The sequence below is a fragment of the Podarcis pityusensis genome (assembly GCF_964106645.2).
Source record: "Podarcis pityusensis genome assembly, chromosome: 11".
Lineage (NCBI taxonomy): Eukaryota > Metazoa > Chordata > Lepidosauria > Squamata > Lacertidae > Podarcis > Podarcis pityusensis.
This window is the reverse complement of record NC_138036.1, coordinates 23,084,599-23,099,498: the sequence shown is the minus strand read 5'-3', so window position 1 is coordinate 23,099,498 and position 14,900 is coordinate 23,084,599. Positions and strand designations below refer to the sequence as shown.

The window sequence follows — 14,900 nt, the reverse complement described above, 5'->3', positions numbered from 1 at the left end:
CCCTTAGCCAGGATGCGAGAGACGGAGGAAGAAACTCCCTGTCAAACTTCAGCAATAGGCTCGGGGGTTGCTGTCAGCTGCTTGTGCTTGAAGGGAACTGCGGGGGGGGGGGAAATATCTCCCTGCCGTACCCCGAACATATTGGACGCTCCTATCAGGACACTGAGGGAAAATTGGGGGAAGAGTTTTGACAGGATGGGAAGGACCGCGCTGGCTTCCACAACCTGCGCTTCCGCCGCCGCCACCTTCCTCATATCAACCAGCCCGCCCGGCTAAGCAGGCAGCCTCGCCTCCCTCCCTCTCCGGCCGGCTCCAGCCCCAGTCCCGGCCGGGCTGCCATTGGCTTAGCGGCCCCATCCGGGCACTTGGCGCATCGCTGCTGCTCAGCCCGAGCGCTCCCAATATGGCGGAGGTGAGCGGGGAAAGCGGGTAGGGGCGCTGGGGTCCGGCGGGCTCCTGGCGGGGCTCCGCTGGCGGGGCTCGCCCTCCGGCCCCCTGGGCGGCCCCGTGACTCCCTTACGGGGGTCGCCGGCCCGCCTCGGGGGCTTCGGGGGCCGCCGGGCGGCTGCTGGAGCCGCCTGCCCCAGCGGAGCGCAGCCTGCGCGAGTAGGCCGCGGCTAGCTGCCGTCCGTCTCCCGATGGCTGTCTGCGGAGCTGCCCGGCCGGTCTCCACCCACAGTCCCGCGGCTGGGAGCGGAGGTGGAGGGCGCTCGGGCCAAGCCCTTGCTCCGCGGGGCTCCCGAGGAGGGCCAAGGCCGCGGGATGGAGGGGGTCTGGTGGGGCTGAGCGAGTTTTGTGGGGTGTGAGTGTTTTTCCGACGGGCGGTCCGGCTGCCTTCGCCGCTGCTTTCCGGACAGCCGCTGTCAGCGCCCGGGCGGGCCCGGCCGAGGTGGGGTCGCGGGTGTCGCGGGGCCCTTCGGGTCGCGTCAGTGGGTCGGTGGGGATGGGGAAAGCGAAAGGGGCTCCGAGCTTGGAGGGCGAGAGGCGACGCTCGAAGGGCTGGGCGGGTGTGGGGGGAGAAGCTACGGCGAAAGGGATGGGCGGCCGGGCGAGGGATGGAGGCTCCGGAGTTGCGCCTTGGTCGTGGCGGGTGGGGAAAGAGGGAGGAAGGGATGCTGAGAGACAAAAAGGGAAGGCGAAGTTGGGGGGGGGGGGCGGCGGAGAGAAGTGTGTGCGAGAAACTTGAAATGTGTTCTATTAACAACAAACCCACCCACCCCTTTTCGCCTCCTTTTTCCTTTCCACCTTGTTTTTTTGGTACAGCTCATCTCTAACCACTTCTTTCTCCCGTTGCTTGTTTCCAGGCTTCCTTTGGGAGTTCGAGCCCAGGTTTGTCCTGTTCAGTTCCTTCTTCTGTGATTCCGGCAGTGGGAAGCTTTTGGGTACGGTTAAGGGCCAGGTTACAGGCGCATCTGTCAAAAGATGCTTTGTGTATTTTCTCTGTTTACAGTGATTCCCCCACCCCACCCCACCTCCTCCATCTTTCCTATTTTGTTTCTTGGTTTTTTCATGTTAAAAGTCACTTGTTTGGTTCTAGAAGGGCAGAGCCCTGTAGAGCTGTTCTCTCTTGTACAATCTGTAGTGACGGGTTGCAAAGCTGTTGTGGGTGTTGTAAAAGCCAGGCATTTAACTTTCTAAATAAAATCTATGGTACATGCGGGACAACTTGCCTTAAAATGTAAGTCAGTAAAATCCCTAATGCTAGTTGTTTGCTGCTTTCTGGAGTCACTCCTTCAGCAATCCTCAAACCATTTTCTGCTTTGCTAAATGTATGCTTGCGCAGAAGTATGTCCCCCTGAATTGAGAAGAACTTTCTTATTGAGAAATGAACTTAAAGTTGCAGCCTTGAAATCTGAGATCTTCAGAACTGAATAATGTTGATTTAAATGGAAGTTAATTATTCTTTTATTTTTAAAAAAGTTACCCTGGCTCTTGGTGGCTCACAACAGTAAGAACAGCAAAGTACAGCCAAACCAAAGTACATCAGACAGAATTAATTTTTAAAAATGATAAGATATGCAAGTTATTCCTAAGTAAGATTGTGCCCACGTGAAAGTTGCATATAAATCTCATTGAACTTAATGAAACAGGTTTTTGTTATTTTAGATTAAATAAGTATATTTTTCAGTATATTTTAGCATCAAAGAGAGGAAACTTTATTTTAAAAAATGAAATTGGAAGTTCTGTGTGAAATTTTTATTTACATTTATTGTCTGAGAACAAGCTTATAGCATTTCTCCATTTCATCAACTTCAGGTAAATTAGATTTAATTGAAGTATCATCTGTATGCATTTAAATTGTCCTGATTCAGATACTTCACAGTTACTTGGAAATGTGCAATTCAAAGTTGGTCCAAAGATCTTGGGTTTCTTTAAATCAAGAAGATCTTCTGATATCCAAGCTTATGCAGTCCAAGGAAGTGGGCATTCACCACTCAGATATGTTACCATTAGTTTGCAACACAAGATATACTGTCTTGGTGTGTTTATAACAAGCATGTTGCATATCTGGGGCTGTTTTACACAGCTTTTTAATAGTATAACTTCTCTTGCTAGTTAAAAATGACTTGTCAATGCTTAATGTTGACTTGTTTAGATGGTGTTTCCCTTTCCTCCAAACTGTTTTTAACCATATTTTCAAGTGAGTCAGCTTCTAATCAGTGACATTTTTTCCTGTTCAGTAGGTGTTTGTATACTGACACTACATTTCTGAAATCTGGGATCCAATTTTTTGTGTGTTTCCTACAAATGAAGAACTGTGCTTAAATTTGAGCTCATACATGCATAGTTAATATTCATGCAAATAATTAACATACAGTACTTGCAACAAAGGCTGTAATTAAGTGTCATTAGGACTTTTCTTCCAGAGCAGTCTCTTCACTTGCCCGGTAGTTATTCTAGAATAAGAGGCATGAGGCTCATTCTCTTTTTGATTTAATTGCAGTCCATACAAGTGTGTGTACAACTTGTGCATAATAAAAATGGATGTTGATGCTTCTTTGTTCGGAGCATTAACTTTGGAACTTAAATGAATTTTTACCATTGCTTTTTAGTGTTGATATAATTTTGTGTGTTCCTAAAGTGATTTAAATTGTTTTTTATAGTTGGCTCTTTATCTTCTGAGGATCATGACTTTGACCCTACAGCTGAAATGTTGGTACATGACTATGATGATGAAAGAACTCTTGAAGAGGAGGAAATGATGGATGAGGGTAAAAATTTCGGTTCTGAGATTGAAGACTTAGAAAAGGTAAGGAATTCTTCCCTTAGGCATGCTGGATCTTTAGTATAACTTTGGTTAAATTGTATGTTCATTCTTAAACACCAAAGAAATTCTGGGGAGAATTTTCGTAGAATACCACTGATCTGACTCAATCAGTTAAAAAAATTATGGGAACAAATACTTAAAGAACAGCAGCAGAAAAATTTATCTATGGATATGACAACAATGCAAGTTGATAGAAAACCACTCCCGCACAGCATCCTCTTACACTGTCATCTTAATTACCAATTCTAGATTCAGAAAAAAAAGTTATCTTTTTTTTTTTTAAAGCAAATTTGTTTACTATGCATCCATCAGTACTGCCAGCACTTTAAGGAGATCAAAGGGTAGTATAGCTGTATAGTCGTACCTTGGATCCCAGACACCTTGGTACTCATATGTTTTGGCTCCTGAACGCTGCAAACCTGGAAGTGAGTGTTCCAGTTTGCGAACCTTCTTTGGAACCCGAACGTCCGACAGGGCTTCTGTGGCTTCCGATTGGCTGCAGGAGGTTCCTGCAGCCAATCAGAAGCCATGCTTTGGTTTCTGAATGTTTTGGAAGGTATGACTGTACTGTGTACAAGGCTCTTCAGGAGCTATTGCAGAACCATATGATAGGATGCCCAAGTGATAGAATGTTTTTCCGTTGCAGGTAAAGTGACTGCACAGGATCAGATTGCAAATGTCATCTCTGTTAATTTATATTGCATATTTAAATCCCTCTTCTATTTTATTTATTTGTAAAATTTATATCCTGTCCTGCCTCATAAAATGATCGCAGGACAGGTCATAGCAATCAAACATCTAAAATTTAGAATCTAGTTTGTTATATAACATCTCTCAATACAAGGCCAACTCTGAGAATTCAAAAAGCTTGAAGAAAGAGGAATGTTTTTACTTGGGCTGAAAACTTAACTAAACCTTAGGAGAAAGAGTATTTAAATTAGATTTTCCTAGATCTTGGATTTGGATAATCTTTTTTTTGTAGTTGTTAAAACCAGTTTGTTTGTTTCTGCATATTTAAAAATATGTTGTTGTTTTTACAAATGGCAATGCGTCTTTTTGTCCTTTGAAAAAAAACCCAGGAAGGAAGCATGCCCTTAGAAGACTTATTGGCATTCTATGGCTATGAACCGACAATTCCAGTTATAGCAAGTTCCAGTGCAGATAGTTCCCCAAGTGAACTTGCAGATGAACTGCCAGACATGACTTTGGATAAAGTAAGTCATAAACATATTTCTTTGTTACAATGTGAGGCAGGAGACTCATGGGTTCTATGGTTACCATGAAATCCCCTCATTGCACTGAACGTTGAGGCCCAAATGTTCTGCATTTATGCAAAAATCTTTGAAATCTGACAACAATTTTCCTTTAACTTGTAGATAACTAGTTTCAATTCAACACATTTTTTCCCTGGAAGTAATTTTTTTGGATGAAAACAGTAGTACAGATGGTTAGGATTGGGCTGTAAGTTGAATAACTGAGTTGTATCCAATGGTGCTACTCACTTGAGAGCAAATACTTCCAATAGCAAAAATGGGAAGCAATTTTCCCTCTCTCCACTACAGCCCCTCACCCTTATGAAGGGCAACGATTTCATAATAACTGAAAATTGCCTGCCTTACCATCAGCTAAATAACAGTGTTGGATATAACTCATGTAACTCAAAATGAAAGGAAAATGAGATATTTATAATCTTAAAGACATTTTAAAAAAGTAAATAGAAAAAGTAAAAGTGATTTCAAATAAGTAGTATGCATTACATCTACATATACCTCCTTTATCAAATGTTACTTTGTAGTTTCTTTTGAACACCCTTTTCTTTCAATTGGTCACATTGTCAGTATTGAGTTGCTAGTGACAGGCTGTAATTTTTCATATATACAAAGCTCAGGTGCTTTATGTAATTACTGAAACCTAAAACTACTGGATGTTTTAATTGTTTCCCTTTATCTCTTGCATTTTCTTAACTCTGACTCTGAGTCTGATATAAGTAGTAAACGAAATTATAATATGAAGGCCCCTCTTCTCCAGGCTTCCACATAAGGAATATGATGAATTTAAAGATACAGTTACTTCTTCCAGAGTGGAATGATACTAATGATTGACTCTTCTGATTACAGGAGGAAATAGCCAAAGACCTATTGTCAGGAGATGATGAAGAAACACAGTCTTCTGCTGATGATTTGACACCATCAGTTACTTCACATGAAACTACAGACTTTTTCCCTCGGCCTTTAAGATGTAGGGGAAATAATATTAATATGTTGTGTTTCAGAAGATTGTGTCAGAAGTAGAAGTATTAGAACTGTGAGATTGATTTGGTCATGCATTTTGCTCTCTAACTAAAGGATCACATTCTGTCTCGGCTTGTTGCACTCAATTATTTCAAATGCAGCCAAGGCAGGATAGGCTTTTGGTCTACACATGGTCCATTTTGTACTAGTAAATCACATGGTTGTGAGACAAAAGTGTGAAATTTAATGTTGCAGCAGTGCAGAAGTACTAACCACACCACCTAGTAGACTTTCAACAAACTGCATAGCTTTAATTTATCTAAAAAATGGGTGCCATGGCAGAGTTGGTGAACAAGTGTGCATCTGTGACCATGCTTCGTTTTCAGAAAGAATAATTCTTAGTATGTTAGGAATAATCACAAATCCTTTTTGACACATATGCTGAGGGGTATTGGTAACCAAAATTCATAAAACTATCCTGAAACACTTTATTCATGTGTTTTGAACTTGCAAAAATCCATATAGTGAAAGAAACTATAGTGTGGAAATTACTGAAGATCATTTAATAGGGTCAGTATTACATATGTCTCCCCCTCTCTTATTATTCTTTTGTGGTGCCTTGCTGGAGAAAAAATTGACACAGGAATTTGTTGCAGTTCCTTTTATCAGCCACTTACTGTGCATTCTAACTTATCTGAATAAATACTTCTTCGTGTGCAAATTGGGAGCAGCAGGCACAGAAAACATTAGAGCAATCCAATTTTCATTTAATCACTGGCATTCTTTGCATTGGTTTAAACTGAAATGTGGTGATATTTCTAATAAACCTATGTAAACAGAGCACTGTGCATAAAGCAGTGTAAAATGCAGGGGCCCTGCCCTCTGCTTTACAATTTAAGTAAGACGAGAAATGTTGGGACGCGGGTGGCGCTGTGGGTAAAACCTTAGCGCCTAGGGCTTGCCGATCGCATGGTCGGCGGTTCGAATCCCCGCTGCGGGGTGAGCTCCCGTCTTTCGGTCCCAGCTCCTGCCCACCTAGCAGTTCGAAAGCACCCTTAAGTGCAAGTAGATAAATAGGTACCGCTTTATAGCGGGAAGGTAAACGGCATTTCCGTGTGCTGCTCTGGTGCCGGTTCGCCAGAGCAGCTTCGTCACGCTGGCCACGTGACCCGGAAGTGTCTCCGGACAGCGCTGGCCCCCGGCCTCTTAAGTGAGATGGGCGCACAACCCTAGAGTCAGACACGACTGGCCCGTACGGGCAGGGGTACCTAAGACGAGAAACACAATGAAAGAGAGCAATGGGAAATGTAATTTTGGTTCACAGAGTTTTGTAGAGGCTGGTATACATGCATTTGGTAATTGATCATCTGAAAGCGCTAATGTCCTCAGCCTTCTGAATCATGGTTCTGGACTTAAGCTGCACTCCCGTACCCCAGCTTTGACTACCCTGTGGCTGTCTGAATGTTGCTGGACTTTACCTCCCATCAACCCTAACTACTGGCCCTGCTGACTGGGGCTGATGGAAGGAGTCCCAACATCTGGAAGACCACACAGGCTAGCTTTTCTAGACATGTTTAACCTGAGAGTAAATTCTACATTACTCAGTAGGACTAATACCAGAGTAGACATTGGGTGGTATTCAGTGCTAGTCCTTCTCATAGTATACCCGTTGAAGTGAATGGACAGGACTAATTGAAGTCCATTCATTTCAGTGAGTCTACTCTGAGTAGGACTTTGTTTAATACAATCCAGAGGATTACCCTGTCAGACTCTGATGCCTACCCTTTTTGTGCAGCGGAATGTAACTGATAATATTGCTGTTTAGTGCCCAAAACAAAGCTATAAAAACTGTTCTCGGAACTACTTATGTTGCAGTATGTGAAATTCAAGTTGTTAAATATGCCTGAATTAACACTTGTTCATTTTCCATTATAAAAAGCAAATACTACATGCGATGGTGATAAAGAATCTGATGGTGAAGATGTGGAAGTGGATGCGGGGAATTCATCTGAAGATTTGCGGAAGGTAACCCTTAGAATGACTCACGCTAGTGGATTTAAACATACTTAAATAACTAAACTGAGCCACATATCCTGGATACATAAAGACTGTGAAATTAAAATATATGAAATATGCATTTCCCTGGACTTACATTTGATGCTGCTTTGGGGCATCATGGGCAGTGTTCTGCTTGCCTGTGTAAGCTTTTAGCTACCCCTCCCAATAGCAGCCCCTATGAAGGCTCCCACAGAAGTCAAGGGGATTGGCAGCTCTCAAAAGAAATATTGTTGCTTCCCCTTTGTATGCTTGGAAGTGAGAAAGTTGGATGTTGTGCAAGGAGAGAAGATGGTGTTTAGATAATCACCATTTAGTTTGCAATTGCTTTTTATGAGAGCTATATATGAATAAATGTGTAATTAAATACTTTGAAAAAATGTTTCTTCAGGAAATAATGATTGGTGCACAGTACCAAGCAGAAATTCCACCTTATTTGGGCAAGAGCAGCAGCGATGATGAAAAGGGTGAGTTCCCATTATTTTTCTTGATTAAATTAATGATTATATTATTTAAACTTTTACACTGCCTTGTGACCGTTGTATCAAGATTTGAAAATTGCATTTTGAAAAGTTGTAGTTGCAATACTCTCAGGGTACAATATTGAAATGTCAAAGGGCCATGGCAGTGCAGGGAATGGAGTAATGCATTTGGATTCTGGACATCCAGTTTCTAAAGTATCACTCATCCATGGAGCTCACCAGCTGTGTTTTACTATCTCAGCCTTATCCCTCCTTCACAGGGTTGTTTTGAGTCTTACTGGTGTAAGTTTTACTGGTGTAAAACTTACTTTGTTTTCTGAAAAGCAGCTGCAGTCATCTCATTATAAATTCTTAGATACATGAAAGCTAGACTCAAGGTTGCCTTCCATAAACTTGTAAACATAGGGCAAAGAATGCAAAAATATTTGTAGAACACAGGAAGACTTCCCATGGGAAAAAACCACTTTGAATGTAACAGTTAGCACATCCTTTACTGCCGGCCGACACTGAAGATTGTATTTGTAACAATACAGTATTTGTAACAGCATTTAGTCGGGCAAAGATATGTGGAAGATGGCTAACGATTTTCCGGGCTGTTGATTTAGCAACATAGGATGAGATGCTAGCATTTTGGCACCAGTGCAGTTCTGCCATACAGCAACAGTTCCTTGTAGTCCTGGCAAGGGGGAGAGAGGGTTGTTGGCACCCTTGCAGCATGGCATCTTTTTTTGAATGGGCACTAGGAAAACATCAGGTGAGAGTAGTCCTTGTTACCTAAAGGCAGTCTGATGGAATCTATGAGGCATCCCTCCCCTTGGACAGTCCATTTTCCTGTCTTGCTTAAAGCAGACTTGTATGTTGCACCTGCTCTTCTGGCCTGATTTAATTGCTGAATAGCTTGTGCGTCTTGCGTGTCGGATGTGTATGTGAGTGGTGTGCCTCCATGCTTAGCTTGCTTCAAGTGTTTCCTGGGTGTATTTAAAGGTCTTGTGGTTTATTTCCCCTCAGAGTGTGTGGCCATTAGTCTTATGTCTGTCATTGTACCCCCCCCGCCCCCCCCCCCACAATTTGCCACGTCATGTTCTGTCAGGCTTCTCCAGTAAGGAGAAGATTGGTGGCACATTAATGACAACTGTGCTCCTCTCTGATTCAGTACCACGTAGGGTATTTGGAGCAGGTCTTCACAATAGGAGGCATCTCAGTGTGCTCCCTAATGTTTTGTGGGTTTCAGGCTCATTGGGACTATGTTTTTTTAAAAATGTGTTTTTTATTAAAGATTTCTTGGTTTACAGAAGTATGTGCAATGTCTCTTTTTTCAAGTTACATTTTCTACAGATCAGTTTCATTTGTTGAGACATTAGTGTTACATTAGGAAGAAAAGGGGGGAAGAGGTGGAGGGGGCCAAGGTGGGTAGGGGTGGGGTCGGGTGGTGATGTTTCTATTTTACTAGTACTACTGCTACTACTGTGGTACCCCGGGTTGCAGACGCTTCAGGTTACAGACTCCGCTAATCCAGAAATAGTACCTTGGGTTAAGAACTTTGCTTCAGGATGAGAACAGAAATCGTGCGCCGGCGGCACGGCAGCAGCAGGAGGCCCCATTAGCTAAAGTGGTGCTTCAGGTTAAGAACAGTTTCAGGTTAAGAATGGACCTCCAGAACGAATTAAGTTCTTAACCCGAGGTACCACTGTACTACAACTACTAATAATTTATTATTTATACCCCACCCATCTGGCTGGATTTCCCCAGCCACTCTGGACGGCTTCCAACAGAATATTAAAATACAATAACCTATTAAACATTAAAAGCTTCCCTAAACAGGGCTGCCTTCAGATGTCTTCTAAAAGTCTGGTAGTTGTTTTTCTCTTTGACATCTGGTGGGAGGGCGTTCCATTTAATGTATGTGTGGGGTTTTGTGTCAGCGTCGCTTGTGCAGGTTCTCTTTGCCATTCCCTTGTGTTCCTTTGGTGGTGAGAGAGGTTGGGGTTGGCCCAGGGTGTGGTTGTTTGTTTGTGATTGGCTGCGGTGAACTTTGTTTTCATGTGTGAGTTTGGGGTGTGTGTTTTTGGATCAGGTTAGCCATATTGATGCGTATGCTGTTGGTGGATTCTTGTTGTTGTCTTGTTGGGCTGTGTATGTGATAAAGGGGAGCCATCCCAAGGCTTCTTGGGATTATGTTGATTAAAACTATGGCCTTGAATTGTGCCCGGAAAGCAATGAATCATCAGAGCTTCTGTTCAGAATTAGATTTTATCTTCATAAAACTAAGCACTAAGCTTAAGTGAGATTAGTAAACACAGTTTTATAAAGAGTACACCATGTTCCTTTTATGTGCTGAATAAAACCTGAAAAAAAATTTCAATAACCCAAAGTGGTTGAACTGAAATATTTATTATTTTTCTTAAATTTTGATTTATAGTTAAAATCTTTAAAGTGTGGCTTAAATGTTACATTTAAACAAATTCAAACTTTAACTTTGACATTGTTTTTACTCGACTACGTGTCAATGCATCTTAAATGTGATTACTCAGTCTTAATGCTGATGTATATTATTCAGATGTTAAGGAAAAAGGCATAGAAACCACTTAGGTAAGAACTCAACACAGCACTATAGCAATCATTTCATTAGTACAAACATTTCAACTTGTGAGATAGAATGATCACCCCTTTCCTCTCTATGCATGCTGTTTTGGGGGTTCTCCTGGCACACACCCCAAGCCAATTTAGCGGGGGGACATGGGAGGAGGAGAGGGGGGAAATCACTGTCCTTGTGTGGGCTTACACTAGTGGGAGTAATTAGTTAAATCTGGCCTTTAATATTCTAATTTTAGCATGCCTGAAGTTCTGCATGTGTTTCTTGGTGAGAGTCACCTGAAAAAGTTAATTGCAACTTTTGATTATTAGGTTTGACAAGTTTTATACCCATTTCACTTGCCCCATTTGACATTTTGTGGAGGATGATTACTCACCAATAGTTTTAAAGGATGTTTGTTTTTCATTAGCTCTCTTTTACACGATCTGTCTAATGGCTAAGTCTCTTACATCTTTATTTTTGTGGCCAATATGCTCTTATTTTCAAATATTTTGCTTTTATGTTACTGAAGAGTATTTCCTATCATTTGTGTTCCAATGATTTTTTTCCACAGCATATAAAAATGAAGACCAGCTACTTTGGCAGCCTGATATGATTTCAGAAAATAAAGTTAGAGAGTACCTTTTTGAGACCTCTTTAAGAACTGGAAATGAAAAAACGATTGGCAGAATTCCTGAGGGAATGCATACAAGGGATAATGAACAGGTATGTTTCTTACCTGAACATATGACTAGGGCTTTTCTCTGCTTATGTTACAAGAAAAGACCACTCAAATCTTTTTGCTTTCATTTGATTTAAAGCTACATTTTGATACATTTATAGTAACAAACAATTGTAAGAATGGCTTATTTTCATCACACTGAAATTTATGCTATGACATGTCAGAATATTTCCAAAAGTTTTTATAAACGAAATATCCTTACCTTTTTCACCTCCCCCCAACTCCCTCCTCCCAAGGATCCTTATTCTTGGGTGATGAAAAGCTTACTGTCATTTAAAAATTAATAGGTTTTGAAAGAGTAAATTTACCAAAAGCGCAAATTGGTTTGTTTCGCTAATGGATTGTCATAATTTGAATTCAGATCCATCCCTATACACACAGCAAATCTATGGTGGCAGGTACAGCCAGTCGGGACTCCCCAGCACTCCTCCTCTCCAAGTGCTTTGAGGCAACGATCTTTCATACTTTTATGTGTGTTTGCTGCTTTCCATATCTTAAAATCCCCAGTTTGAGCTTTCAGGAAACTTCTTCAGCAGCAACCACCATTCTTTATTTTTTTTTAATTCTCACGAGGCACAATATTTTGGACACTGGGTTGTCTCCAATGTAGTTAGAGTTGTGTAGAGGTATACTTGTTGGCAAAATGTTTTGTGCCAGCAGGACATTGTTGTGCAAAATAACATACAAACATGTTGCTGGTAACTTTGTTGCACAGTAGATTGGGAAATCTGTTGCACAAATGAGTTTCCGCTAGCCTAACTATTGCATTGGATTCCTCTTGCTCAATTTGCAAACGCACCTGTCTGCCAGTGCAAGAGTCCTTGTTCTGGCAGAGAGAAACCACTGGACACAGCCCTGTTCTGGTGTTCATATAATCTTTATATTAATGATAAATATTTTGAGAAATTGCACTATAATAAAGTAAACAATTTTTGGTTGGCATGGGAGTATAACCATTCTACTGTATACTTTTGACTTCTTTTAACCATAAGTATTTTAATCTCACCTAGGCACTCTATGAACTTTTCAAATGTAACCACAACGTAAAAGAAGCAATTGAGAGATATTGCTCCAATGGAAAGGCATCTCAAGGTAAGAAATCTCTGCAAAGAGTTTGAGGCTACAAACCTTTACTTGCTTAAGTGGGAGTAAGTCCATTGAACTCTGTGGAGCTTACTTCAGAGTAAACAAGCATAGGATTGTGCTATAAGAATGGTTTAAATGGTTTTAAGTTGAAAAGTGCAGAAATGAGTTGAGGTAGCAAGTCATCTACCCCAGTTCCTCAACAGTTTGTAACAGTAGAACAGATCATTTTTACTGCCATCAGTAACAGCTGGAAGGTTCATGTAATTAGATATTGGAAGACAATTCATTCTTGGGCAGCAGAGGACTTAACTCCTTGTGGAGGCAGTCAAAGGGCATTCTTGAAATTTTCTGTGGCCAGCCAGAAGTGGAAGTAATCGTCTTTCAACTTCCAGTTCTGATTCTACCTTCAATGAGTTAACAGAGTCAGGCACCTTGCTCCTTTATTTCCATCCTGTATCCTCAACTCTCCAAAACAGCTTTTCAGTAAGTGTGAAAGGAAGAATTGGCAAAAATTGCCTTCTCCTTTTCGTACAGCAGGAGCATCCTGTGAGTGGAATTTTACTCATAGGAGCTTTAGGTCTTAAGCTCTATTTTTCAGGTAATGCCAATTAGCATTATTATTATTTGTCTTGAGCTTGGACTAAAATAGCCATAAATATGATTGTCATTGGTTGCACAAAAGTAGTACAGTAGAGCTAATAGCTGAGCATCCTATAAGAATGTGAGTATGTTGAACTTTTTTTAAAAAAAGAAGCAAAAACTGTGTAGTCCAGAATAAGCTTGCTTCCCATGAACCCAAATGGAGTAACATATGTAGTTCTACATCTATGGTCTTCTTACTGCTAGGTGTTAGCTTTCCACTTGTGGATTGCTATTACCGGGTGGGTGAAGTTTTCTTTGCTGTCCACGTGCTGGAGGGTGGAATGGCTATTAATTTGAACAGACCATCAATCTTAATTGTCCTTTCTGTCCTTCTTAAGAGATGACAGCCTGGACAGAAGAAGAATGTAGAAACTTTGAACATGCACTTCTGATTTATGGGAAAGATTTTCATCTCATACAAAAAAATAAGGTATGTTGATATACAAATAAATGAAACAAATGGTGCTTGTGTTTTTAAAATCGGAGATGTATAGACAGCATATTGTTACTGACTGGCCATTGGCCTCTTAAATGTATTACAAACGTTGTAAATCTGTTCATTTAGTAAATGAGTCAGCCTCTATGTATGAAGCAGTCTGTAGTGGAATGTCATTACTGTGAATGTTTATACTTTTTAAAAAAGCAAACAAACTTGATGCTGTATTCATTTACTCTACTGCTATAACATTACCTTATACAAGAACTAAATTATTGTTTGAGGCAAAAAGAGGGAAAATATCTAGTTTACTACAGCTGTTCTGCATCACTAGTAACTACTTCTGCTTTTGTTCTGAAATCAGAAAGTTGATATTTGCTGATGAACAAGTTAGATGCATTTTACAAAGTGGGCTCTGGCTCATAAATGCTTATTCCACAACAAACTTGTTAATGCACAATAAATAACAACTCTTTGTTAATATTTTCTTTGGACTCATGGATGACATAACATTATAAAAGCAGCAAGTAAAATATGAGACATGATGAGATAATTTTCTAACCCTCAGGTGGATTGTGGCCCTTTCTTTACCACAGAAGCATTGTTGAGTCTGATGGACTCAACAATTTATTAGCTAGCTAAGAGCCATTTCCTGGGTTTCCTGATTTGCTGGGTTCTGTGTCTTGGTCATGGCTAGATTTTCGAAATTGTGTATCCTCTTTTTCTCTATGCAGTTGATCCCTCATTTCCTCTCCAGGGTTGCTGGCCCATTACTGTTAACGGAGGGACCAGTTCATTCATATGCTTATCCCAGCAGCTGGTTGGAAGATGTCTCAGTGGCGCATAAAGTCAACTTAATGCCACTACCCTTTTTGTTCCCCAGATAGCATCTGCCAATCTGGAAACAGGAGAAAGCAGGCCACATAGAGCAATAAGACAGTCTCTTCATCCAAATGGGAAGGAGGCTTGTCTACAAAGCTGAGAGTTGTGTTTACAGACATGTTCCTTTTTTCTAAATCTATTCCTGCCATTTCTCCATCCCAAGACCCAGGAGAGGAAGGTTTTCAGAAAGTGTGTCATAACTTTTTCCAGGTGCTTTCAGTGGTTTTTAATAAGAAACCTTTGTGACAGGGAAGGGGAACCTGTGGCTCTCCATATGTTAGTGAACTGTAACTCCCATCATTCCTGGCAGTTGGTATCCTATCATTAGGTGATGGGAGTTAAAGTTCAACAAGATCTGGAGGGCCACAAGTGACATCCTTCTCTGAAGAAGGCATGGCCGGAAAACTACATATGACTTGATTTTTTTTACTAGAAAAGCTCCTGTGGAACTGGAGCAGAATCTGGATGATTCAGACCTCTAGTTGCAGGGGCGTATTCTCTTGT

At 41.2% G+C, this 14,900-nt stretch overlaps 1 protein-coding gene across 3 annotated transcripts in view; it reads left to right on the top strand.

The window, feature by feature from the left end:
* The first annotated feature begins 319 nt into the window (after nucleotides 1-319).
* MIER3 (MIER family member 3) overlaps nucleotides 320-14,900 on the top strand; it is a 19,245-nt gene continuing 4,664 nt past the window's right edge. The window contains exons 1-10 of one of the 3 annotated variants that reach the window (XM_080972788.1): nucleotides 320-412; nucleotides 1,305-1,329; nucleotides 3,105-3,250; nucleotides 4,348-4,482; nucleotides 5,386-5,506; nucleotides 7,439-7,524; nucleotides 7,946-8,021; nucleotides 11,183-11,334; nucleotides 12,361-12,442; nucleotides 13,417-13,508. In XM_080972788.1, the coding sequence (XP_080828914.1) occupies nucleotides 404-412; nucleotides 1,305-1,329; nucleotides 3,105-3,250; nucleotides 4,348-4,482; nucleotides 5,386-5,506; nucleotides 7,439-7,524; nucleotides 7,946-8,021; nucleotides 11,183-11,334; nucleotides 12,361-12,442; nucleotides 13,417-13,508 (924 nt within the window). In that variant the 5' untranslated portion in view covers nucleotides 320-403. Of the gene's footprint in view, nucleotides 413-823; nucleotides 890-1,304; nucleotides 1,383-3,104; nucleotides 3,251-4,347; nucleotides 4,483-5,385; nucleotides 5,507-7,438; nucleotides 7,525-7,945; nucleotides 8,022-11,182; nucleotides 11,335-12,360; nucleotides 12,443-13,416; nucleotides 13,509-14,900 lie in introns of those variants that run through there. The other 2 variants (XM_080972789.1, XM_080972790.1) reach the window with 2 other exon arrangements.